The 27813-nt window shown below is 41.2% G+C and overlaps 1 protein-coding gene across 1 annotated transcript in view; it reads right to left on the minus strand.

Moving 5' to 3' along the window:
* Positions 1–27813, minus strand: part of AFF2 (ALF transcription elongation factor 2) — a 548641-nt gene that overhangs the window by 200722 nt on the left and 320106 nt on the right. The window contains 1 exon segment of the mRNA XM_042242462.1: positions 12662–12706. Within this exon segment, the coding sequence (XP_042098396.1) occupies positions 12662–12706 (45 nt within the window).

Genomic DNA, 27813 nt, shown 5'->3' on the forward strand with positions numbered 1-27813 from the left:
GCTTTTGAATATACTATCTAGGTTGGTCATAACTTTTCTTCCAAGGAGTAGGCGTCTTTTAATTTCATGGCTGCAGTCACCATCTGTAGTGATTCTGGAGCCCCAAAAAAATAAAGTCTGACACTGTTTCCACTGTTTCCCCATCTATTTCCCATGAAGTGATGGGATCAGATGCCACGATCTTCGTTTTCTGAATGTTGAGCTTTAAGCCAACTTTTTCACTCTCCTCTTTCACTTTCATCAAGAGGATTTTTAGTTCCTCTTCACTTTCTGCCATAAGGGTGGTATCCTCTGCATATCTGAGATTATTGATATTTCTCCCGGCAATCTGGATTCCAGCTTGTGTTTCTTCCAGTCCAGCGTTTCTCATGATGTATTCTTCATATAAGATAAATAAGCAGGGTGACAATATACACCCTTGACGTACTCCTTTTCCTGTTTGGAACCAGTCTGTTGTTCCATGTCCAGTTCTAACAATTGCTTCCTGACCTGCATACAGATTTCTCAAGAGGCAGGTTAGGTGGTCTGGTATTCCCATCTCTTTCAGAATTTTCCACAGTTTATTGTGATTCACACAGTCAAAGGCTTTGGCATAGTCAATAAAGCAGAAGTAGATGTTTTTCTGGAACTCTCTTGCTTTTTCCATGATCCAGCAGATGTTGGCAATTTGATCTCTGGTTCCTCTGCCTGTTCTAAAACCAGCTTGAACATCAGGAAGTTCACAGTTCACGTATTGCTGAAGTCTGGCTTGGAGAATTTTGAGCATGACTTAAGTAGCATGTGAGATGAGTGCAATTGTGCGGTAGTTTGAGCATTCTTCTGCATTGCCTTTCTTTGGAATTGGAATGAAAACTGACCTTGTCCAGTCCTGTGGCCACTGCTGAGTTTTCCAAATTTGTTGGCATACTGAGAGCAGCACTTCCACAGCATCATCTTTCAGGAATTGAAACAGCTCAGCTGGAATTCCATCACCTCCACTAGCTTTGTTTATAGTGATGCTTTCTAAGGCCCATTTGACTTCACATTCCAGGATGTCTGGCTCTAGATTAGTGATCACATAATCATGATTATCTGGGTCATAAAGATCTTTTTTGTACAGTTCTTCTGTGTATTCTTGCCACCTCTTCTTAATATCGTCTGCTTCTGTTAGGTCCAGACCATTTCTGTCCTTTATCGAGCCCATCTTTGCATGAAATGTTCCCTTAGTATCTCTAATTTTCTTGAAGAGATCTCTAGTCTTTCCCATTCTGTTCTTTTCCTCTATTTCTTTGCATTGATTGCTGAAGAAGGCTTTCTTATCTCTTCTTGCTATTCTTTGGAACTCTGCATTCAGATGCTTATATCTTTCCTTTTCTCCTTGGCTTTTTGCTTCTCTTCTTTTCACAGCTATTTGTAAGGCCTCCCCAGACGGCCATTTTGCTTTTTTGCATTTCTTTTCCATGGGGATGGTCTTGATCCCTGTCTCCTGTACAATGTCACGAACCTCACTCCATAGTTCATCAGGCACTCTATCTATCAGATCTAGACCCTTAAATCTATTTCTCACTTCCACTGTATAATTATAAGGGATTTGCTTTAGGTCATACCTGAATGATCTAGCGGTTTTCCCTACTTTCTTCAATTTAAGTCTGTATTTGGTAATAAGGAGTTCATGATCTGAGCCACAGTCAGCTCCTGGTCTTGTTTTTGCTGACTGTATAGAGCTTCTCCATCTTTGGCTGCAAAGAATATAATCAATCTAATTTTGGTAAAAGCAAGAGAGTTCCAGAAAAATATCTATTTCTGCTTTATTGACTATTCCAAAGCCTTGACTGTGTGGATCACAATAAACTGTAGAAAATTCTGAAAGAGATGGGAATACAGACCACCTAACCTGCCTCTTGAGAAATCTGTATGCAGGTCAGGAAGCAATTGTTAGAACTGGACTTGGAACAACAGACTGGTTCCAAATAGGAAAAGGAGTACGTCAAGGCTGCATATTGTCACCCTACTTATTAATTTATATGCAGAATACATCATGAGAAATGCTGGACTGGAAGAAACACAAGCTGGAATCAAGATTGCCGGGAGAAACATCAATAACCTCAGATATGCAGATGACACCACCCTTATGGCAGAAAGTGAAGAGGAACTAAAAATCCTCTTGATGAAAGTGAAAGAGGAGAGTGAAAAAGTTGGCTTAAAGCTCAACATTCAGAAAACGAAGATCATGGCATCTGGTCCCATCACTTCATGGGAAATAGATGGGGAAACAGTGGAAACAGTGTCAAACTTCATCTTTCAGGCTCCAAAATCACTGCAGATGGTGATTGCAGCCATGAAATTAAAAGACGCTTACTCCTTGGAAGGAAAGCTATGACTAAGCTAGATAGCATATTCAAAAGCAGAGACATTACTTTGCCGACTAAGGTCCATCTAGTCAAGGCTACGGTTTTTCCAGTAGTCATGTATGGATGTGAGAGTTGGACTGTGACGAAGGCTGAGCGCTGAAGAATTGATGCTTTTGAACTGTGGTGTTGGAGAAGACTCTTGAGAGTTCCTTGGACGGCAAGGAGATCCAACCAGTCCAATCTGAAGGAGATCAGCCCTGGGATTTCTTTTGGAAGGAATGATGCTAAAGCTGAAGCTCCAGTGCTTTGGCCACCTCATGAGAAGTGTTGACTCATTGGAAAAGACTTTGATGCTGGGAGGGATTTGGGGCACAAGGAGAAGGGCCGACAGAGGATGATGGCTGGATGGCATTACTGACTCGATGGACGTGAGTCTGAGTGAACTGCCAGAGTTGGTGATGGACAGGGAGGCCTGGCGTGCTGCGATTCATGGGGTCACAAAGAGTCAGACATGACTTAGCAACTGAACTGAACTGAGAAAAGCCAAATATATTTATAATCTGGCCCTTTATAGGAAAACTCCCCTTTACAGGAAATCCCTGCTCTAGATACTTGTCCTCAGTTAATACATTTTTATATAGCAGTATATGTTACTGCTAAACTTTTTCTGGTCCAAGAACATTGGTGGACTCAAGTAAATTACTATATAGTTATACTTCTATGAAATTTCATTCTATTAGAATTAGTCCATCTGGTAAGCTTTTTTCCTAAATTTGACCCATAACATTATCAGCAATCTCACCTAGCTTCATTGTTATCCACTGGGTCAGGGTCTGAATCCTCTAATAATCACTTAAAATCTACTCTTTCAGCCCTCTATCTTCATGGTGAAAGGCAGAATACAAAACAGTTAACAACATGGATCCTGAAGCCAGAATGCTTGGGTTTAGATCTTACTAGTTAGCTGTTGAAAAGTCATTTACGCCCAAAGTACTTCCATTTCATTACGTATATGGTGTGTGTGTGGGGGGGGGCGGGGGTGCTGATAACAGTATTTGTTCATTGGTATGATTTTTATATGTTACTGTATGTAAAATCCTTAGAACAGTGCCAGGTACCAAAAAAAAAAAAAAAAAGACCTGTTATTTATCTGCTTGATATTATTACTAGTGTGCACATTCCATTCAGACCAACCTGAGTTCCAATCTTGTTTCATCTGTTTAGTAGCTACATGATTATGTGATCTGGAGCAATTTATTCAACTTCTTTGAGGCCTCAAGGCTGCCCTTGACCCATTAATCAGTGGTCTCTGAATAATGAGCTAAACACTGCTGGAGAAAAATCACACAATCTACAAATTGGAGCCTGTATAAATTTTATGTCTTCAGGATCACCTGGATCCTTGAGGTTGCCTCATAATGAATCATTTAGCTAGCTCTCACTCTCCCTTTCAATGACTATTTCAACCCTCCAATCTCCTCAAACTTCTGAACTTTCCCCTGACTGCCTCCTACCCCTGCCAGCTTATCAGGAGACGGGCTGGAAATGAAAAATGTAAAAATTCTCCCACAGTTACTTCTAATATTTATATTTTATGTGTTTTTAATCTTTCATGCATTTGGAAATAATATTGCTGTATGGTGTGAGGAAAGGATTTAAGATTAAGGTTGAGAGAATAAAGATGTTAGAATATCATTTTCCTATTCAGAATGGTATGAATTTTCCTATTCATTCATTTAATTATTCTTTGGTATCTCTCCTAGTACTTAGTGCGTTCCTATAACTCTGGCATATTTCTTGTAAATGAACACATAAGATATAAATGAAGTATTTTTGCCCTTTATTTCTTAGAGTTAGCTGTGTGCTATGTCACTTCAGTTATGTCTGACTCTTTGTGGCCCCATGGACTGTAGTCAGCCAGGCTCCCTCTGTCCATGGGATTCTCCAGGTAAGAATACTGGAGTGGGTTGTCATGCCCTTCTCCAGGGGATCTTCATGACCCAGGGATTAAACTCACATTTCCTAAATCTCCTACACTGGCAGGCAAGTTCTTTACCAACAGTGCCACTTGGTTGCTTTACATATAAAGATGATTTCTATATATTTATTTTGCATACTGAAACTGTGCAAAATTGTATTGTTCATAACAATAGTTTTGGTTCTCTTGGGGTTTTCAGGAAAATAATATGTATATAATCTACAAATAATCATTTTACACATTCTCTCCTATTTTAATACCCCTTATTTCTTTAGTTTGTTTAATCACCCTGGCAAACCTCCAGAACAATATTAAATAATAAGGATAATAAAGAATATCTAGTCTTTTTCTTAACTATAATGGGAATGTCTCCAGACTTTCTCCGTGAAATGTGACACTAGATTTTGAGTTGAGATGGATATATTTTATCATATTAATGATATTTCCATCTATTTCTATCTATCAAGTATAAGTGTTGAGTTTTGTCAAGTATCTTTTAGCATTGACAAAGATGATCATGTATTTTTTTCTTTCTTATTCTACTCATAAGAGACATTATATTAATGGATTTCTTAATATTGAACCAGCTTTATATTCCTGGAATAAAATCCACTGGTACATATCCTTTAAAACACTATCTGATTCTCTTTGTTAATATTTCATTAAAGAAATTTGCAAATGATATCATTCTGTAATTTTCTTTTTTATATGCTGTTTTTGTCAGATTTTGGTATCAATATTATGTATTAGTTTAGCTTTTCTAAGAAAAATACTTTGCAAATGTTTCTTAGTCTATGTTCTGGAACAGCTGGGCCACATTATACCTTAATGGTTTGGTTGAATTTCCCTATGAAATCTGGGAGAGATGATTTGATTTCAGTAATGGGCAGGATTAGTCTCCATCTCATTGATAGTGATAACTCTATTTAGATTTTCTCTCTTTTGAAGTCAATTTCAGTCGCTTATGATTATATTTCACTAGAAAAATCATCCATCTCATCTAGATGCTCACAGTTATTTGTACATAGGTGAGTAAATTGTTATTCATGATTATTTAATTTTCTCTGTATCTGGGAGATTATTTTTCTTTATCCTGCCTTGTTTCATGTTTTGTGCTTTTGATATTTTTTTTCTTGATAAGGATACCAAATTATTTATTGCTGTTTCTCTTTTTTAGGGAAAAATACAGATCTTAAGTGTGCTAATTTTAATAATTTTCTGTTCGTAATCCATTACTTTGTAGTTCTTTATTTATGTACTTTCAAAATAGCATCTTTAAGCTCTTGTATCACTGCTGTGGCTCTTGTCTTTTAGATAAAACTGCTTCATTTTCAAGCAGTTCATGCTACTTTACTGGTCACAGCTTCAATCTGTCCTGTAGCAACATTTTTTCTGCTACATAGTTTTGCATAGCTCTATTCTGAAGATCAGCCCTGGGATTTCTTTGGAGGGAATGATGCTAAAGCTGAAACTCCAGTGCTTCGGCCAACTCATGTGAAGAGTTGACTCATTGGAAAAGACTCTGATGCTGGGAGGGATTGGGGGCAGGAGGAGAAGGGGACGACCCAGGATGAGATGGCTGGATGGCATCACTGACTCGATGGACGCGAGTCTGATGAACTCCAGGAGTTGGTGATGGACAGGGAGGCCTGGCGTGCTGCGATTGATGGGGTCGCAGAGTTGGACACGACTGAGAGACTGAACTGAACTGAACTGTACTGATTCTTTTTTGATTATTAGTAATTTTTTTAGGGACAGGCATTCTTCTTGGGTCAGTTATTTGCAGGATGTGTTTATGGAAGTGGGGGCCATAGTTTAATACCAGACTAGCAGGCATTCACTTCTGAATTCCAGGATGTGTGACCAAGTGCTTGGGCTTTTACTTCTGCCTTATCATGAGACATCAGCTCTGTAGGCTGCTCTCCAGCAGCATCTGGCTCTTCCACCTTTTCTCAGCAACAAAATGCTTTCCACAAATGTGGATTAATCCTGTAACTTCTCATTCAATTTTGCCTTTCCTACTTCTCAAAATCTGCATGTCTCAGAGTTGGTCCACAAAACTTCCCATCACAAACCTTTAAGCCCACTCCCATTATTGCAATCTCATTTTTGTCTTCTGTGGTGTGCCACTGAAGATCAGTGCCTCATCATCTATGCCCCAGATCTAGGACCATGGAATCATCTCTTGGATTCTTCTCTGTTTGATCTTTACAAAATTGTGACTTTGGCTTATGGATGTCTTCTAGTTAGAGCAATTATGGAGTTTACATTTCTTTTTCTCATTCTCCATAATACTTTTTGGTGATCAAAAAGAGAGTGGAGCAAATCATGCTTGATGCTTTCACTACAACTCTAAGATGCCTATCAAACTGATTTTGAGAGGCTAGTTTCTCCATGCATTTTTCAGAGACGCTGGTTTTACCTTTACACAGATGCAAACAGAGTGGTTAACCTTTTTGCATTATAATAGTTTTCCCAACCCAATCCCACTAACACAGCTAGGACAAAAAGACTGGTTCTTAAACAACAGTTGGAAGCTATTACTTCTTTCAGATAAGCCTAGACTGCTTTTTGGCAAACTAATACATCATTTCATTACCATCCCAGTACATCCCAGATAGAGAAAGCAGGTGTAAATTCTACATGTGGCTTAAATTCTCACCTGCTTTCATTCAATTCAATAGAAAATAATAAATCACCATATTCAGAAAAGAAACAGGTTGACAGAAAATAGCCTTAGTTTTATACCATACCCCAAATATATACAAACTCATATATTTACTCAGCTATTTTAAAGGGCCTACTCTTGCTCACTCCCTGGACAGCTAAATGCTCAATTGCTAAGTTACTGGTATTTGACATCATCTCTTCCCTGACATGTCCAGGGTTTGACAGGTTCCCATGATTCACTGGGCCAGTCACCTCGTTACTCATGTTACTCATTTACCCAACAACGTCTGGATAATCATTTAAAATTCACATCATACACTAGCTGCAAACCCTCAGATTCCACATGAAAATATCTGTTCTGCTTGACGAGCTCTAAGAGCATTTGGAAGCCCACTGGATGGCTTACCTATATTGTTCACATAATAGTTGTTATAATTAAATTTATCATCTTTCTTCTGGGTTGGTTTGTATATAAGAAAAGAAAATAATGGGTAATATCTCTTATGGGCCAATTTGGTTCCATGAATAGCTCACCTCACACATGCATAGTATGTATTAAGTCCATTAGTGCTTTGAATTAGCTTCAGAAAAGGTAATACTCCACATAATTTACCCAGTCAAGGGCATTTTCACCTGCTGACAAATTTACATATTTCCCAATGTCATTAGGTAAGAGCTAGTCATCAGAATAGCAGAGGTGCAATCAGTAGTTAGTTCATTTATTTGACTTCATCAATGTTAACACTAATTATAGTCTAAATTATATTTAGCAATTGTTGTCTTTCTTAGACAGAAAACTACATTACTATTTCAAGAAACTATAATTTTGAAAGTCCACAGCAGAATAGGATAGATGCTTTTCGAATCATCCTGGAAGGATTAGTATTTAAGATGGCTATATAGAAAATCGTTTGCATGATTCCAATTTGAATATTATTTATACATTAATTTGACAGGATATAAAATCAATTGCCTAATTATTGGTTAAATTTATCGAAGAAATTCTACTGAAAGGTGCTTGATTATGCTGCATAGTTATGATAATATAATCAAATTTCCTTTCAGACATAATTGTCTGACCAATTTTGCTTCCAGATCCAATTTTCCCCCTCACTCTTGAGATGGGCTTTTTCACTGTTTCCCCTTTAAAAGTAAGAAAAAACAGCAAGGACTGTACATGGTCATCCTGTAATATTTGGTAAGTCCTTTCCACGCTAAAACTGTGTACTTAAACACAGTTTAATAATATACTTGACAATATACTTACTTAATAAGCAGAACTGCAATAACTTAGAATGCTGTAAACACAGATCATGCTGCAATCAAAAAGAGGTGCCCATGTCGGTGTTTACAAACCTGATCCATATGGCAGGAAGAGATTTGTAAGATGCTACAGTTTATCAAATCAAGTTCCCTAAATCCTAGCTAGCAAATTCAGCATCCCTCATAAACAGTGAATTACCCATACAGATGTTTGCTTATGAAATTATCAACTATGGAAGGTACTCTGCTAGGAAACACAATCTGTTCGGCGTCATATTGAAGAGAAGCGCTGTATCTGCATTTTTGACTCTTGAAAGGATGTAATTGATAGTCTGTTGATATTTTTAAGTAAATTCTTGCTAAGAACAAATAAATCATACCATTGCAGAACAAATAATCATTGAGCATGCATCCTCAGCTAGTAGCATTTAGTACATGCTGCTCTCCTTGGCTTAACTCTACCAGAAATGATTACTCTAGGACCCATAAAACCCTGCAGAGCTAGAAAAGAAGCTGCTGCTGCCACCCAGATTATTACATATGAGCAGCTTAGGAATCTCTCATATGATAAATGAATTGTAACTGCAGAACGCCATCACTAGGGCCAGAGTTGTTATTATTTTTCATTTCTGTTTGTACTCAAGGGTAGCTTGACTCTAAAGAGAAAATGACATGCTGATGGAAACAGGTACGCAGGCTTGACTGCACTGCACAGACTGCTGCCTTCAAGTTTCTGATCTGTAAAATTTATAATAAGCAATAATATACTTGACAAGAAGCACAGCCATCTGAATTTTCACAGCTTGTCTGGTGGGAGAAGGGCAGGTGGCAGGAAAGGGCAGGTGGTGGGAAAGGTGTTGTGGGCTGGTGTATTCTGGTTTGTTGGAGAAACTATGTGGAATTATTTTGGCATAATTCAATGTGTACGAATTAAGGAAGCAATAGAAGCTGAAATGAACTGTTGGTTGATGCCATTTCAATGTCAATCATAAAGTAGACCAGAGCTTATGAAATAAGGATGGGTTCAGGTAAGCCAACAGGAACAGAAAGCAGAAGGAATGGACAGCATGAGGGTCACTGAAGCCAGTTGTTTTCCCTGCGAACAAATTACTCAACTTCTCTTGGTATCTATAATAAGCAACTAATAACACAATCTTTCAGCTTTGTTGCGAAAAGTAAATGACATGAGGTACTTAAGAACTCTAAATGCATAAAGTGGCACAATACTATTAATATTTTTAATTAGTAGCAGTAATTTGTTATTGCTACGGTTGTATTATCTGAAATGAGATTTGAAAATATTCAAAATGGTCGGAAGAAAGAACTCATTTCTAAGACTGGCTCGAATTACGTTAGTTTGCTGAGATCCCCAGTTAAGAGTCGCTGGAAGTAAGTCGGCCAAGCCACCCAGGCCATTTGTTTTGAATCCAGAGCTTCTCATCGTAGGTTTGTCACAGGGCAGTGGACAGTTAAGTGCAAAGTGAAGACCACATTCTCCTTCTGCTTCTGCCATATTCTAGCCTTACCCACAGAGGCAGGTCATGTATAACCTCTCTGGGCCCCAGTTTCCTGAAATAATTAGGGACTACCGTGTTTCCTGTGATCAAAATAAGAGAATGAGGTTCAAGTACTCTAAAATGCAGTCACGTGCTAGGACACAAGGTCACCATATCAGGGCGAGTGGGCCCTGGAAGACTAGGCAACATGGGTTCTGGGTAGAATGAGAAGCTGCCCCAGTGTGGTAAGAGAAGGGGGAAAGTGGGTCTGAAGGCGAGAAATGGTGAGAGGAACCTTCAAAGGAAGCCCACGAGTTTGAATTTGAACAGAGTTTTGAAAAGGGGGGTGGGGTGCCAAAATCCAATACCTTAGGCTAAAGTATTTCCATTGCCTGAGTACTGAGGGGCTGAGAGCAGGGAGAGGCCAGTTGTGTCGCACTTGGTTAGTTAAAGACTGACCCAGTGTGAGATGAAGTGGCTTGGCCTGACGGGCTGTAGAGGGTAAAAAGGGGGAGTCAAGGAGGTGGGGAAATTAGGTGAGTGGACGGACGTGCAGTCTCCACATCACACACATCAATAGTGTGCACACTTTACAGACTCTTTCGTGGTGGGAGGAGGGCGGTGGGGAGGATAAGGAATGATGCCCTGTTTCCCAAATGAGGAAAGTGAAAAGCCCTACAGTTAGGAAGTGATATCATGTCAGGAGCAAGTGGAGGCAAGATCTTACCTGGAGCTAGTATGCCTTCCTCCACAGAGCCCCCTTCACTGAGAAAGAGAGAGCGTGACCTCACTCTGGACTCTGCTTAAGTGGAAAAGCATTGAGGGGGTCAGAGAGAAGAGGAGAGACAGAGAAAAGTTACCTCCCCACCCTCGCTAGAAGGAGGCAGATGGGGAACAAGGTGACCACCAGACTTACTGTGGAATTGTCCACAGGGCTCCAAGGCCTGCAAACAGGCACGTGAACTTGCCAGAACAAAAAATGTTCAGTAAGCACTCTGTGTGCCATGTAATGTGGTTTATAAAAATTTAAGAATAAGCCATAAAATCTGAGATATAAACTTCAGAAAGCTGATTTTCATTCCAAGCATGGGGATGGAAATATGTCATTCTTCAATAAAGGAAAGCCTACTCATTAATGGTATTGTCAATAAAACAAAACAAAACAAAAAAGCCCCCCAGAATTCTATACAATCTATAGCCCTTCAAAAAAAAAAAAAAAAAAGCCATTTCTCTAGATTCTCTTTCAAGAACAACAGAAAGTCTTTTGTTACTTTCTTAAAGGGTGCTATCTTTTATGAGCTTATTAAGGCAACTACTTTTCTTTCAGTGTTTAAGTGACATTTTGTTGTTTCTCTAAGTGGCTCTTCCAGCAGACTGGAGTTGCCAGGCTCCGCCAGGTGTCCAGCTGTCTTTCCTAGCTCAGTCACTGTATGGGCCACCTAGGCACCAGAGCTGGGCTGCTCTGAAGTGGAGAATTTCAACTGTCACAAATGAAGTGGTGATTGTGAAATGGGTCTGACATTCTTTGGGAAGTTCAGAAAAGACCATGGCCTTAATTTGGAAAAGCGAGACTCTTGTAGGAATTAAAGGGAGAGGTTTATTTCAGCATCACCTTTTTTTAAAAAAGGCAGGTGGCCAGGACCCTCACAGTCTGGTATATTGGGTACATCAGAGACATCTACACCTGAGGCAGGGAGCAAGTGGCTGGGTTCCCAGGGTGCATCACACTGTGGATTTCACAGCAGCTGTCCACGTTCCCTGCCCCCCGACCCAGATCCTAGGGACAAATGCCATCAGACTCTTCTCTTTAACAGTCAACAACAACGATCGATCTTGGGCTGAAAAAAGGCGCACGAATATTCACAGTAGGGGAAATCAGATGGCCAGTCAGCTAGATGACAAACAGGTTTCTGCTCTTTTTATTCCTTTGGGTGTATTTCCACAGGGTTTGCTTCCAGCACTAAGGCACTTAGCAGGGGGTGTGTCAGGGGAGCAGAGGGGACTTGGGTAAGTGACTAAAGGGGATGCAGCATTTTCACTGGCACAGAGGTTGTTTTCTTTCCTCAATGGAAAGCCGGCACAGTTTTCTCTGGGCTACACTGACCATTTCTCATAATAAGGAGGATTTATATACAGCTAGACAGCTTATAAGGGAATTAGGACAGGCATTATTGTCCTCTTTTACAGACAAGGAAGGGAGATTCAAAAAGATGAAGTTATCTGTCCAAATCACAGAAGTGACAACTGCTGGAGACAGAACTCACTCCACAATTCCGATTCTTCATCACCTTAAGATGCCAGCAGCCAGAGATGGGAGGGAAATGCATACTTCTGCCTTGGCTTTGGTTTTTCCTTTTGGTTTAATTACATATTTTGGGAGAGGTCTTTCGCAGCTCTGTGCTGCCTCCATGCCATTCTCATGAACCAAGTCACTCCCATGAGGAACATTTCCCACGACTTGCCATCATTCTCAACTCTCTCCTCATCTCCTCCCCTCCCTCCACCCCGCCACATCTCATCCATTCATTGCAGGCCATGATCTCCATGACCCGGTCCCATCAACGATGTAACGTGGGGCAGCAATGAGGCTGACCTGAGATCCCAGAGAACAAAAAGACAAAGGTTGCGGGTAGGATGCTTGAATAAGGAACACTTCCCAAAGGAGGTGGGAAGTCTCTGTTCAAGACCTCAAAAGAAAGAGCCAGAATGATGCAAGAAGGGAGCAGATCAGGAGACTAGCTTGACTAGAGAGGGAGAAGAGGTGAGAAATGAGACAGGAGATGTAAACAGAAGAGTCTTGAAGTGGAATGCAAGGATTTCCCCATCATGACACTCCTGGAAACAGAAGAGGAATTACTTTAAGCAGCTTAAGCAGATATATTACTTCATTATTCAAAGGCAGAGAAATAGAAGTTTAAACTCACCCGCAAGATTTCTTCAACACAGCTTGGGTCACTGGGAAGGCTTACCTAAAACAAAATAAGCAAACAAAGAAAAGAAAATGAAGCATAATCTAGTTATTCTCAGCAAAGCAGATAGTATAATATTTTACCCTGTGGGAAAAATTGTAAAGAAAGTAAATATAGCAGTAGATGTGGATTTTCCTCCCTAGTAAATACAATATCAGCAAATGGCCAATTTTGTTTTCCTTTAATGAAGCAGTAAGACCACAGTGCAAGATGAGGAGACAGTCTTGTTCTGTCACCAATTTGCTCTGAGATGTGGAGCCATCCTCCCCCATCACCTGGGCTTCTTTTTTTCATCCTTCCAAAGAAAGAGCTCACCTTCCTGGTCCTTGAGGCCTCTTCCACTCTCTGACATAGTAGTTTACCATATTATTCATAACCACAGATTTGTAAAAGAGGACACCTATATGAAACAGTTTTGTGACTAAATTAAGTCCCCTTTTAATTCAGGAGTCCAATCAGATGCCTACAATTCTTGTCCAAAACACTAAGGCCAAACTCTTGTGTAAATTGCACGCTTGCCCTGGCACGTAGAATCTCACAAATATCCACACTGAATGCCATGGGCTTTTTTTTTTCTCAGTGTGACTCACACCTTTCTAATCAATCAAAATTCAACCAACTAACAGAACTGTACTGAGGACTTACTCCGCGTCTGGCACATGCATTTTCCTCTAGGAGCTCCATAGTTGGTGAAAGCAAGAAGTCAAATGCCAAAGAGTGACATCAAATCAATTAGCTGGGCATGATGAGGGAGCTGGGAGGGGGACCACTACTTAGAGGAAGGCCTACGGGGCATGCTGTCACCTGTGCAGGTACAGGCATTCCCCCAAACCTTCCGAACTCTCTCCTTCACACCATTACCCCCTCCAGGTTGGCAATTTGATCACCTCCAATTCCCTCCAGTTCCAGTAGGGAGAACATTTGGTCTCTTTCATTCATTGCCTTGGGAGGTAAAAGGCCAGTCCTGTAAAGAGAGCACTGCCACAGGGGCTATAGGTTCCAGGTCTCTCACAAGGACAAGTAAGTCCCAATCCTCTAGTTACTCTGATAGATTCAGGTCTAAATACAACTATATTTGGGGAAATGGGGGAGAGAATATGGCATCAGTTGCCCTCAATCTTAAAAAAATACAATTATCAGTCGTATTAAATAAGCATAACAATCACTCCTGCACATGCTGATACATTCATTTCAACCAGTGTGCATTCTTCTTCTTCTTCCTCTTTTTTTTTTTTTCCTTCTTCTCCATATAAAAGTTGCTATTCTAAGCACCAGAAAATCCCTAGTGGGAATTAGAGAGTCACCAGCAATGACGGGGCCATCTAGCCTGAGTCAACTGGTATCGTTCCAGTGTACATGTGTTATCCTGGTGTCCCATTTCATCCTCAAAAATGTCCTGATTTGGATGATAAATTATATAGTCATCATTCCAAGAACACAAATACTTGAGTACTGAGTGGAAAGAACAGTAGAAGGAAAGGCTGACAAACTGGCCAGGCAGACATTGTAAAGAACTTTAAATACAGGTTTTTGATAAGCAACCACAGGTGGTTTGATCTAGCAGAGTTGATTCATTCATTCATTCAACAAATCTTTTTTTAAGGGTCAGGCACTGAGCCACCAGGCTCGTGTTCAACAAAGATGCAATGGGAAGAGGCAAAAGGAGACACAGTTCCTCCCCTCGTGGAGTTTGCAGACTCAGGAGGAAGGGAGGTGTGAAGAATCGCAGTTAACAGACCATTATAAACAGTCCTGCAAAATGAAATGTTCTGTGTCCAAATAAGTGTAGACCAACGTCCCTCTTGGCAATCCATGATGCAGATTAAAGGCTCTGAGATATCTATCAAATCAGTTTAAGGCAGCATATTCCCAACTTTCTTGACATTGAATTGTTGGGGTTTTAGTTCTCTCTCTCTCTCTCTCTCTCTCTCTCTCTCTTTCAGTTAACAATGATCACTGTTCCATAGAATGGGTGTTTGCAGAATATAAGCTAGAAGAGACTGGTCTAACATATTACAGGATTATAGAACTCAACTGATGATTCATAACAGCAAATAAACTCTCATTTCATCACTCAAGGATCCAGCAACTGTATTTTCTAAGACAGTTGTTGAATTAATGTATATCTTCCTGAAACACAAAGGTCAAAATGATTATAGCCAAGACTTAACTTTTCAGTATAGTTGTTGCACTGAATCAGCTGGGCCGCCCAAGCTAAACATATATGACTCAATCTCACAAAAAAAGTCTTAGTTTTTTCTTTTTCTATGCAAACACACAAATGTTAACTTTGGAATAAAAATAGGAAAAAATGTCAGGAACATGCAGACACAGCAAGAACATTTGCCTATGTGTCTAAAGAGTTGGGTGGGAGGCCTGGCCCTATCCCTCAAGAACAGGACTTTATCACCTAACCCTCTGAATTCCAGTTTGCCCAGCTATAAAAATAAAATTAAGTACAATAAAAGAATGATAATAATAATACCAGCTGTTTTCAAATCTCACAGGGTTTCTGTGAGCAGCAAATGAAATATAAGGTATGCAAACCTGCTTTGTAACTGGAAAAGACCCACACAGTGCATCAGGTTATGAGCCCCTGCCCTGCTGGTCTCCTAACTGCATCTTCCGAAGCCCAGTCTTCTTGTCTGCTCAAGGTAAGATCTGACTCACTCTTGCCAACTGCAAATATCATCTCTACACCTGGTATTATAAATATCCATTTCCTTATGGAGAAATGCTGTCAAAATACAAAGAGTTGTGGACTCTGGGGAAGAACTCTGCAGACACAGGCAGGCAAAGAAATATGCATCCATACCGAGTGTTTCAGATTTTTTTTTTCTTTTTCAGAAAATACTGGAATCCAGCATTGACATGGAGTCACCAGTCCCACAAACTCATCTAGCCCTGCCCTGCGGATGTTTTCACCACCAAGACCACTCATTTGAGCTGTATTTCCCCCCTCCCCTGCAAATGCTTTTGAATTAACCAGTGAGCATTTCCTCTGTGCCTAGAAGAGTGCTGGGCGAGGGGGGTCAGCGACACAAAGAACTATCAGACTTGGCTACTTTCTCTCAGAGGTAAACGTCTAGATGGGACAGGAAAACAAACAATTAGAGACCCACTGGGATGTACATTGTAAGGTGGTGGTGACAAGGGTAATAGGATCACATTCATTCGCCCGTCCGCCTATTCATCAGTTCTCCCATTTATTTCTTTAGACAACAAATCCTGATTGAGCTCACACTGTGCTCAGGATGGTTCCTGGGGAGGATTTAAAGACACCAAAGGCAACGTAATTTCTTCCTTTGCAGCTCCATGTAACTTGGGGGAGACAAACAGTTACGGAAGAAACAGACAATACGGAACAGGAGGTCTGACTTAGGTGTCAGGGAGAGAGTACCTACCGGGTTCACGGACAGAGCCACGTCCGACAGGAGCTCCCAGCCGCCGAGGTCCCCGCCGTATTCCTCGCCCCACAAGAGGGTGAGAGGCCAAGGATCTGACATGGCCGAGCAATGCCGGGCCACTCTGTGCTCTGGACAGAAGCTGGGCTCAGGCTGAGGGCTCGGCCCCGGCTGCCCGTTGCTCTCTCCGTCTGTCTGTCTGTCTCTCACAGCCCTCCTCCTCTCGCAGGAACTGTGGAGGAGTCACTCGGACAGGTGTGACAGGAGACAGGAGGAGAACTAGTGGGGACACTGGGATTAGAACTGCCGCCCGATGAGTTGCCAAGCAGCCGCTTAATTCCAGAGCCACCTTCCCTCCCTTTCAATGCACTCTTGAGTATTCAGATAGTCCACAAAGCGCAAGTTAGCCACTCAGAGCCTGCGTCCCTGTGCATCCCCCACTCCGCCCCCTCCTCCAGGAGCAGACAGCAAGCGGCATGCCGCCCGGGAGGCTGTGCTCTCACTCCTGGCCCCAGACGACCCTCTCTCTCAGGCTGGGCACAGATGTGGTCCTCTGAGGGCCAGGAGGGGCGGGCGTCCGCGTCGGGCAGGTGTGAGTTGACCGAGAGCCCTCCCAAGTGCCTACCCTCTCTGCGTGTGACAGTGCAGGCGGCCACCGCATGTAGCCACAGGCAGACCACGCTCACATCATCTGCCTGGTGATCAAGACATATCCTAGGAAATAATCAAGGTACCTTTAAATCATCAAATATTCAATTAATTGAAGCAACAATAAATGAATTGCATAGGATATTTTAATCATTCTGGAATTAATCAGTTTGGAGCATACTTCTTGGAGATTAGGGTAATACAAGATATCAAAAATACCCTGATTGTGGCATTGAGAGACACTAATAGAAAACATGAAGATTCATGTGAAACATTAAAAGAGTCATGATCATCACATAGTTAACTGGGGGGAGTGTGATGCATGTCTCTGAGCATGTTATTATTAAGGGATTGCGAGGGAAGAGAGGTCAGTTCTTCTAAAATCATCCTTTTGCCATCAAAGTGCCCTATTCTACCCGCATTTCACCTTGACAAAGACTTCGCCCAGTGAAAGTCACAAATCTCACGTTTAATTGCCAGTGAATGCCTGGATTCTTCCAACAAGCGCAAGTGACACTGAGTGACACATCACTAACACCAAAATCCATGCTACTGGCCCAGTTAAACAATATCCATGACTGACACTGCTGGCAGCTTCCAAACTAATTCCATTTGTATTTTCAATAACAAATTGGCACATTCATCCCCGTGATTGACAGACATTCCCTGACACGGCATTACTAACAAAATGCAAACAGGTTATGATATTCTACTAAGAAATGAGCTTCCCATCTTTTTTAAATGTTTAACCCTCCTGATCAGTCATTTGTGCAAACAAGGAGCAGAAGCCTCTGAAGTTCCTATTTGCACACGATTTGAGATTTCCTTATCTCTCTTCCCCATCCAGCGAGTCCCTGATAAGTTCAGGTTAAGACCTTTCTGTCCCTGGTTTCCTGTCACATCTTAACCTGGCCCTGTTCTAGTTTGTATGCATAAGTCTCTGGTTAAACGGGAACAGTTAATATTACATAAACTGCAGACAGAAATCCTCAAGTGATAGAACTTTAATCAAGACAAAAAAGATTTCACAACAGTGACTTGGTCCAGCCAACCAGCTGGACCATTTCATTTTAATATAGCAAAAGTCCTGGGTATCCAAGGACTTGGTGTTTAAAATACTACTTCCAGCTAATTTTAAAGGGCATCCCATGGTCAAAACACCCCATGTAAAGCCAGCTAATATTCACTATTCCCTCTAAGAAGAGAAGCAAGAAAAAGTAGAGCATGAAGATTAAAGGAATTTATGACTTAACATTTTAAGCCAAGTACAGGAAGTGACCCTGTGTCTAGAACCTTACATGGAACTAAAACTGAAAAGGAGGACTCAGCGATCACATTTTATTTATTTGAGCAAATCAATAGGATCATTTACCATATTTTCTGGGGGTGTAAAGAGCATGGGCTTTGAAGCTGGACAGACTTGAATTTTAATCCCACCTCTGATACTTGCTCTGTGAACTTGGGCAAGACACTTGAACTTCTTTGAGCCTCTGTTTCTCTGTCTATATAAGGGGAATAAAATTCCACTTCAAGGACTGTATGAGGTTGAGATAAAGTGAGGCATATAAAAGTACCTCAGCCTGGCAGTGGGTGCATCTGAAGCCTCCATCAGCACATTTTATTCTAAGTTACCTCTAAGGCTCTTGGAAAGCCAGCACCCTGAGCCTTGGGACCACTGAGTACCTAGTTTAGTCCCCTTGTAAACTGGCCCTCATGACATCTTGTGAATGCCACTAATTGTGAAATCCTACTTGGGGGCCCAGTGTATAACGAGCCTCAGGCTGCTGCTCCATCTGGTGGCTCTTACTGAAGGTGACAAAAGAGGCTGGAGATGGGACTTGAGGGGGTAAGACAACAGAAAGCCAAGGGGGAGTGGGGGCGGGGTGGGGGAGGGGAAGGGTGGGCTTCATTAGGTATGGGCAACAGCAGAATGCATATGCAGAAAGGCCCATCATCAGCCCGAGGAGGACCTAAGGGCAGATGCAATTTAAAGTGAACAGTGCTTAATTCAGTGGGCTCTGAATAGCCATTAGCTCACTGTTCATTTATTTGGTCTAATAACTAGTTTCTATAGAAGAATGAGGTATAAACGGGGAGGGGGGTGACAGTCTTAAAGAAAAATAAGGTACACGTCTAGAAAGATTACACTAGGAAACCAAGAGCCCGTCTGGAAGATGCTGGCTGCCTGAGCCCCAGTTCCCCCAGGACGCCCTGCCTCTAGTCACCTGAGCTGGGCAGGGAGGTTGCTCTGTTGGCCGTCACTGCTCCTAGACACATGCCTGGGCTGTGCCGGGTGGGCTCCCCAGGGACAGAGCCCCTCCTCCCCCATTCTCCAGGCCTCGTCCAGGTGCCTTAATCTCCCTGCTCTCATTCAAGCTGCACCCTCCTCCTCCTCTCATTGCTGGCTTCCCACACTCTGACCCAATTTGCTTGCCCCTTCTTGCCTGTGCTCTTCTCAGCCTTCTGTTTGCTCTCTGTGTCTGCCCTACAACCCAGAGACCTTCCAGCCATGGTCTCTGCCTTTTGAAATTCCTAGGCATGCCCAGGACTCCTCAGGGCTCACAAGATGCCCACTTCTGGCCAGTCCAGGTCCTAGTGCTGAAACCAAGGACTGTTTAAGATCAAAGTCTTGATTCCATGAAATCCCTACTTAGGGTACTCCTATTAACATTACTGGCTATCTTGTGTGCAGGCCCATGATCTCTTCTACTAAAAGAAGATACTGTAAAAATACAGATGTGCAGAGTGGAGTCATGTAAGGCAATTTCTGAACCCCTATCCTTGGTCATTGTAAACAAAGTTAACAACACATGATCTAAATATATAAAAAAGATGCATCAGGAAGCAAATTTACTTTTGAATTTTGTCAACTGAAGAGTGAATGGTGGGGTTTTCAGAGTTTTTTTATGCTCCTGACAGTTCCAGGAACAAGGTAAGCTCTCATACTTCATAGCAATTGCTGATAAATACGATCTTAAAAGTCATGAAAAGGAAAACATCCCGATAGTCAGGAAATACTTCCCTGTCCAAGTTTTACAACTACTTAGATGTTTTATTTGGGACAGTTCATTTCCTCACTCTCCAGGTGACACAACCATGGCATGGGATCTGTTACAAGAGTCAGTGCCTTGTACTTCACAAAACTAATAGGAGGTCTACATATGATTACTCCTTCTTGTTCTGAAAGGACATTACAGAAGCAACAGCCAAAAGGTAGGAAGGACTTAAGTTCCAAAAGTTACATAGCTGTCATACACGATATGACAACAAACTTATCCCACCATCAAACAAACTCACACATACCATTGGTCTTACATTTCCTATTTTGCCACAGAATAACAGCACTTTCACCTTGGAACTTTCAGTTGCCAAGTAAGATGATCCTCTCAGGTATATTTTGGGTTCTATGATTTTATTCACCTTCTATTTTGTCCTGTTCTATTACATGTATTTTACTCTATGTACTATCTACTTCCCAACACCAGTGATTCTCTCACTGAAGCTAATTGTCAAAACCTGGGTGCATTTCCTCTTCTCTTGCTGACAGTTTTCAAATTCATGGAGAATGCAAACTAATTTTTATACTAACTAATACAAACATGAGAAAGCAGGCAAGTCTTATGTAACACGACAGGCAGCATACCTGTGCCATAGGCCTCATCTGTGAAACTCGTTTCACACCCCAGTCATCCTAAGATGAAACTGAACCAGAAGACCATTTACTGTCCCTTGTGTGAGGAGTCCACATTTCACATGGCACAGCATCTGATCCATCTTGCGTGATGCATTTCAAAGCACCCATGAATTCTTAGGAGCAGCCAGGGAGGAAGCAAGCCAAGCAGGCAAGTGTGGTGTCCCAGGAACCTGGAGAAGAAAGTGCTTCAAAGGAAAATAAACCATTCAGTGAGATAAGGATGCAGAATGGACCGTTGGGCTTGGTATGATCTAGACCATTGGCCACACTGGGCAGAGCTGTTTCAGTCACACGCTGCAGACGTGAAGCTGACTGGAGCGTGCTAAGAAGGGAGTGGGAGGGGTAGATGCAGAGAGCGGAGAAACAATTCCTGCTGTGACAGGGAGCAGAGAGATGGGGTGATAGGATGTGGCGATGCAGTATCAAGGTTCTTTTTTGTTTTGTAAGAGGGATGATATTAAGGCCTATTTATATACCAATGGGTATAACTCAGTGGAGAGGCAAAAAGTATCGCAAAAGAAAAAAATTCATGATTGTCAAAGCAAGTCCTTGAGCAGGAGCCAGCAGACTAGGACACAACTGGAGAGGCTGGCCTGAAAGAAGAGCCTGGACACTTCTTCCATTGTAACAGGAGGGAAGGCAGAATGCCTTAGGTACAGAAGCAGTTGGCTTGGAGAAATTAAAGATGAGAAGATGAGGGGGTACTTGTCTGATTGTATCTATTTTGCTCCATGAAGTATGTGGCAAGGTCATCAGTGGAGAATGGGGTGGTTATTGGAAACATGAGGAGAAAGGTAAGGTAGAAAATGGTTCTGTTGGAAAATAGGAATGGGGTACGCTGGGAAAGTATAATATAACTCTCTGGCAATGTTTAGGGCAAGAAAGAGCGAGCTATCAGTGAAACACTGAAGGGGATGCTGTATGCCCTCAGTGTGGCGATAAAGGAAGGAGAAAGTGGGGGAAAGGGGAGAATTAGAGGCCAAGTAGCCCCTGGAGATTTAGAAGGAGGTGACACTCTGCTCCCCAGCATTAGCCACTGCACTTTGCAACACTGATTAGCTAATTAACCACAGTTCACAATCCTCCAACTGCTCTCATCTATAAGGGCTTCATTCTGAATGGAACAAGCAGAGCACCCAGGAGCAGGAGTAATGATTTTCTGGGATCCCACAGTGGTGAATTTCCTCACATTACCCAGAAGCCTGGATGAAGGGAAGCCCTGGGCCAAAGATGGCCCCGGGCCTGAGAAATGCCTCTCTAGGGATTAGATGAATTCAACTCTGTCTGGCAGGAAGTAGAGATTTTGATTAAACTGTATCCTCCTGACAGAGATCATTCTCAGATAACATAGGAAGGAGTTTCCAAATTGTTTAAAGAGCTGTTTTTTAAGTACTCACGTATTTTGTCTTTAAGCAAATGTTTTACCTTTAAGCAAATGTTTTACCCATTTACTATGTTAGCATGAAACATTTTAAAATACGATTATCTTCTCTAATACATCTTGGATTGACAAGTTCTTCTAAGGATTTATGGTTTCTAAAAGATACAAGACTTCCTCACCGGAGGGGGGTTGGGGGAAGGAAATGGGAGCTCAGGTTTTTCTGGTAGCTTCTGAAGACATTGCCGCAGGCATATGATGGGGTCTTAAATTACGTGCTATAACTCCATTTAGAAAAGAACCTTTTAAATATGTATCTTCGGCTCTTATTTTCTGAGAATCTTTCAGAAATGAAAGGTCTTCCCTTGACATTCACAATCCCTCACCTTAAAGAACGAACGCCTCTGTCTTCTAAATACACGGCTAATGACTTAAATGTCTCCTTTAAAATAAGAAACCCAGATTTCAGTTTGATTTTGCTCTAGCTACATTTTCCTTAAAGCAAAATCAGTGGAATAGACTTTATAAATTGTACCCACACATGTCCTCAATAAAAAGGTGACAACAGAATACACTTGATAGAAAGTGGCTCCACTTTCAGACAAATCTCTAAGGAACTTGGCGCCTTCTTGACTCTCTAAATCCTGCACTTAGGATTGTCTTAATTGCCAGTGGATGACACCATGATGCCACAGAAACAGACCTACAATTGCTCTTCTCTGACAGTGATGATCTGAGAGAACAAGCCCTGTGCACACGAAGTGAATCCTCGCCAGCTCCCCTATTATTTATAACTCTAATTAAAACACTTTTATCTATTAATGCCAAGTGACACTACTAAATATATTCAGGGAAGTTCACATTTTTTCTAGACTTCTGAAATCTCTCAGATCTGTGGTTTAACTGCTCACTAAAATGAAACGATAGCTAAGAATAACTCTCTTCCATTAGATTTATAAATCTCATTAATTAATTCTACATCTCCAATGGTGTAGAGACCAAACTCAACTGCAAGATCTAATTAAAGAGAAGTAAAAAAAAATGTTAAGAAACAACACTGAGATTGAAACACAGAAGTAACTGTTTAGCCTCAAATTAATGAGGCGCTATGCTAAGCAAGCATGTCCATTAATCCCTAATGAGGATTTTAAACACATTAAAACTTCCTAATACAAAATGTTTGCCTTCCTTTTATCCAATAACAAATAAGCCAATAATTTTCTGGCTCTAAATGACACTATTAACTGTCACGGCATGTTTTATTTGACAAACCCTCCATTCAAATACTGTAAAACCAATTAATTTGCCTGCTGTGAAATGTGTTTCTTGATAGCTTTTATGTGATTTTTTTTCTTCTCAAAGAAATGTAAATAGGAGGTCAATGTAGGTGCCTGATTTTGCTTTAAAAAAAATATGCCACCGTAGATATAGGTTGTTTCACCAGTTTGCAATTCAAATGAGTTAAAAGACAACCTCCATTTTCAGGTCACAATCCCAGATTGGTCTCCTGACAAGGAAACCTTGTCAGAGTAATATTCTGATTCCCACGAAGAGGGTGTCATATTTGAGAATGGACAGTTGGCAAAATCACTACTTTGTTCAATAATAAATAATGATTCATGACCCTGGCCCTTACCAACCTGGCATGGTTACCTGTCTCCGGCTTTATCCAGCCTTCCCTCAAATACACCTGCATGTGTGTCCAGGAAATAGCTCTCTAAAATTGGAGTTTATTCCTGATGCTTTTATTTGAAAACACCATGATTTGTTACACTTCCTTGTTGGCAGAAAAAACAATTGAGCAAATACAAGAAGTTTCCATTTCTTAAACTTCCCCTGGGCCTTACTTAGTATCTCCAGTTAGCTATAGTATCTCCTTAGCTAGTATCCCCAGGGTCCCATCTGCCCAGCATTTATGGGACTCTCTGAAACTCTTGGCTCATGGAAAGGCACGGCACTTTTCCAGAAGATCACTCTGTAAACACAGACCCTTGATGCCATGTCACTGTCCACTGAAGATCAGAGATGGAATGATACATGGTGTCCCGAGCTTTATGGAGCTGAACAGTTTACACTAATTAACATGAGAAGCATATGCAGGGCCCCCACGATCCTAGCTAGTCTCGCTGCCACATGAAAACCAGGGACTGATGATTTCTTAGCTGTGAAAGTAGGCAGGATAAACAGACATCTGGCAGGTGTTTATGATTCCAGGTACAATGAAAACACTTTACTGATACAAATAAAATACATCCAGTGAAATAACCACACTCACTCCTGACCAGGATCAATGTGTTGAAGTATGTCCAAATGCAGTGCTTGGAAAACCTGTTCACATTAAGAAAATTGTCCTAAATGAAAACTATACATCACGTCCACACTATGCACAGTACAATGCACTCACTAAGTGTTATGGGAAATTCGGTAGATGATAAAGAATAAACGTCCCACAGGGAACATCTACTCACAAGTAGACAGGACATACATACCAAAAGTGAGAAATGATAGTATAAGTTAGCACATATTTTCTGATCCTTAAATCAGGCACATGCACAGAAGGGGAATTTTAATTTGGGGATGACATGACTTAGATGGCCAAATATGGGAAAGTCCAGACTATCTAATAAGAGGAGGATGAAAATGATTATATCAAATCAGGACTCTCCTAGAAATCCCAGACAAAGCAGTGATACTACTTTTAAAAGACAGATGAATGGTTTTGACAATAACTGTAACAGGAAGTTGCAGGAGAAGAAACTGCCCATGGCTCTGGGGTAGTCAGGCAAGGAAGTGGGACCTGACCTTAACTTTGAGTAAGAGAAGAGATGTATATAGTGAATAGGGCACTGTATAACTTTGGGCTAGCCACAGCTTCTCTAGCTATAAAATCAAAGGGTTAGCCTAGAATCTAGGCTCTAAAGCAACTCCAATCCATTAAAATGAGTTTCAGTCGGTGGTCCAAAGCAAATTAATTTTAAAACTTCTACTTATGTTCACCAGTTGATCTCTAGTTAAAAGAAGTCTCCAATCAAAAGCTATAAATTTTACAGGTACAGAGCCTGTGCCATGATATACAGAAGTACAAATGTCAAGTCATCCTGGCAAATATTTTCAGCATGGAAGCAGATAACACACTTTACGACTTCAGTGGAAACATTAAAATGTGGACAGTACCATTTTTCATATCAGGGAGACTGCAATGACAATTAGATGTCATTTTCAAAACTAACACGTTGGCCCCAAAGACAGAGTGCCTCAATTATATGATGGCTTCTTGTTGAGTTAGAAGTTCTTGCTGAATGGTAGTGAAAAGATAATCTATACTTGGCTAAGTTCATATACTTGAAGCCAAAGCATGTAGTAATGGCTCTGGTTGAAAAGCTTTTGAAAAGTCCCATAATAGTTCCTACATCTTCCATTTTTAATCAAGATTTGGAAATGTACTGGGACCACCAGACATCAAGTGTGCTTGCAACCTTTTCAACTGTCAGACCAGACAGATTTTTATCTTCTGCGAATCAACCCAAAGCCTCAAAGGGGCAGTGCCAGAGCGTGAATCCATTTCACTAGACAGTCATTGAAATTATAATTCAAAGTTCAACTTACTTTCGCATTTTCTACCGCAATACTTTTGGCAGCCCAAGGCAGAAAGTCGAAACCTGGTTTCCAATGGAGACCACTTCCAGTGGTTTCTAAATGTTGGCAGCAAGAATTCCTTTTTGTCAAATAGATCAGCAGTCACTGGCTTTCATTAATTTACTTTCAATGACTGCAGCTAACTCTCAGGAAGCCTTTCTTTACCTAAGGATGTTGACCTGCTGTTGGACCCCATCATAAACAGACACGAAGAGACAATGATATATTAGGAGATTGAGAAATTCCCTCCAGTGGCCTTTGTGGACTCCTCAATTTCCATTTATTCTCACGGAGGCCATGAGCACAAAAAAACAAGATTTGTGGCAAAGACATATAGCTGGAATCTATAAAAGCTCCCAACACAAATAAATCCACTGATATATATTACACTATAAAGTGTTATTTGAAGATCTTTAGAATCACTTTGAAGGTCTTTCTTCATTCAAATGAATTATCATAAAAAAGAGGGACTTTTTAAATTTAAAATGATACACCAATTTAAATGATACAATTATGAATACTTCATGTGTATTTAGTTGGGTACCTGAAGGGCTCTGGGTTGAGGGCTGGCTGTAAATAAAAATGGATTATGATCACACTAATCTTGAAATTATCTAGCTGAGCACTTAGGTATACTTCTAAAATGCATTTCATTAATTTCTAAATGTTTTGTCTTTGTTTTACAATCTGTGCTCAAAAGGAAAGCATGACACCTTATCAGGATGCTACAAGGCTTTTAGGCAGCATCTAACATCTATTTTGTCAAGATAAGCTTCACAATTAGCATTTTCAATATTCTCAGTTTCTCTTCTCTCTAAATGATAATCTAACCCCAAGTGAGATCTTCTAAATCCTTAATGTGAGTATATTAACCCGTTAATTCAAAACTCTAAGAACAGCACACTTGTGGCATATGAAAACAAAAGGGATGAGGCCATTTATATGATTGTGATATTAAGAATATGTTTTACTATTATTGCTACTAAGACCAAGGCTCATACACATAATTTCTTGGAAATTTTGATCCTTTCTGGATTACAAAGTCCTTTCACATCATCTCTGCTGCCCATCTCTGCCCTGTATCATTTGTTCCTCATGACAATCCTATGAAAGTAGGCAAAGATGATACAATGAGGGGGTCTTCCTTGGTGGTCCAGTGGCTAAGACTCCAAGTTCCCAATGCAGGAGGCCTGGGTTCCATCTCTGGTCAGGGAACTATATCCCACATGGAGCAACTAAAGATCCTGTATGCCAGAAGTAAAGATCCCATGTGCCACAACTGAGACTGGTACAGCCAAATAAGCAAATAAGTAGATAATTCAAAAAAAAAAAAAAAAAAAGAAGAAGAAGATACAATGAATTTCATTTCAAAGATGAAAAAACATCCTTGACTTCAAAAGGTTACCTGACTTGTCTGAGGTTTTATGACCACTTAGCAGTGAAGGCTAGCCCCTGGATTTTCAGCTTCCCAGTCCAGTGTGTCTTTCACTATTTCATGTTCCTAGTCTGTAAACACAGACTTACTCACAGAGTGCCTACTAGAGCCTGAGGAATTCAGAAGCCAAGTACGTGAACCACAGTGAAGGTTCCCTTCTAAGATGAGATGATATTCATCTCTGTTACAGGGCAAATAATGTCATCACCAATTCCAAACTGACTACCAACCTACAAGGCAAAAAACCCCTAGGGGTCTAAAATGAGATGTCCAAAATGGCACGTTGAAAAGTTAAGGGAGGAGGGAGAGCATCTTGAAGGAATATCATCTGTTCCATCATGACTCAGAGTCTGGGCTTTGAAGAGCACCTGCTACAACAGAGGATGAGATGGTTGGATGGCATCACTGACTCAATGAACTTGAGTTTGAGCAATCTCCAGGAGAAGGTGAAGGGCAGGGAAGCCTGGAGTGCTGCAGTCCATGGAGTCACATGGTCGGACACGGCTTGGCCACCGAACAACAACAACGTCACTAGTAGGCCAGCTCCTTCCTCTAGCCAGGCCTCCACCCTCACTAAGCACTCAGGTCTCAGGTTCAAGGGTAAGTCAACACCTCACTCCTCTGGTAATTGTTTCCTCCTTTAGCTTCTGCTTCTTGGCCATTTTACATCCAATTGAAGGAAGTTCCTACAGGTTCACTGGCTGTCCAGATATGCCGTGAAAACTGGCCTTCCACACACACCTGAATCAGTGTTGATTTGAGTCATGGATCGGTGGGAAAATGAGCTTATTGGCTCCATGCCAAGGCTGGAATGAAGAAAGACACTTGCTCATTCAATACAACATACCCTTTCCCTTTTATCATTCTACTCAAGGAATGGAGAGATAGCCAAATAGAGCTGGCAAGGGCAAT

Source organism: Ovis aries, chromosome X (genome assembly GCF_016772045.2).
Source record: "Ovis aries strain OAR_USU_Benz2616 breed Rambouillet chromosome X, ARS-UI_Ramb_v3.0, whole genome shotgun sequence".
NCBI classification, from domain to species: domain Eukaryota; kingdom Metazoa; phylum Chordata; class Mammalia; order Artiodactyla; family Bovidae; genus Ovis; species Ovis aries.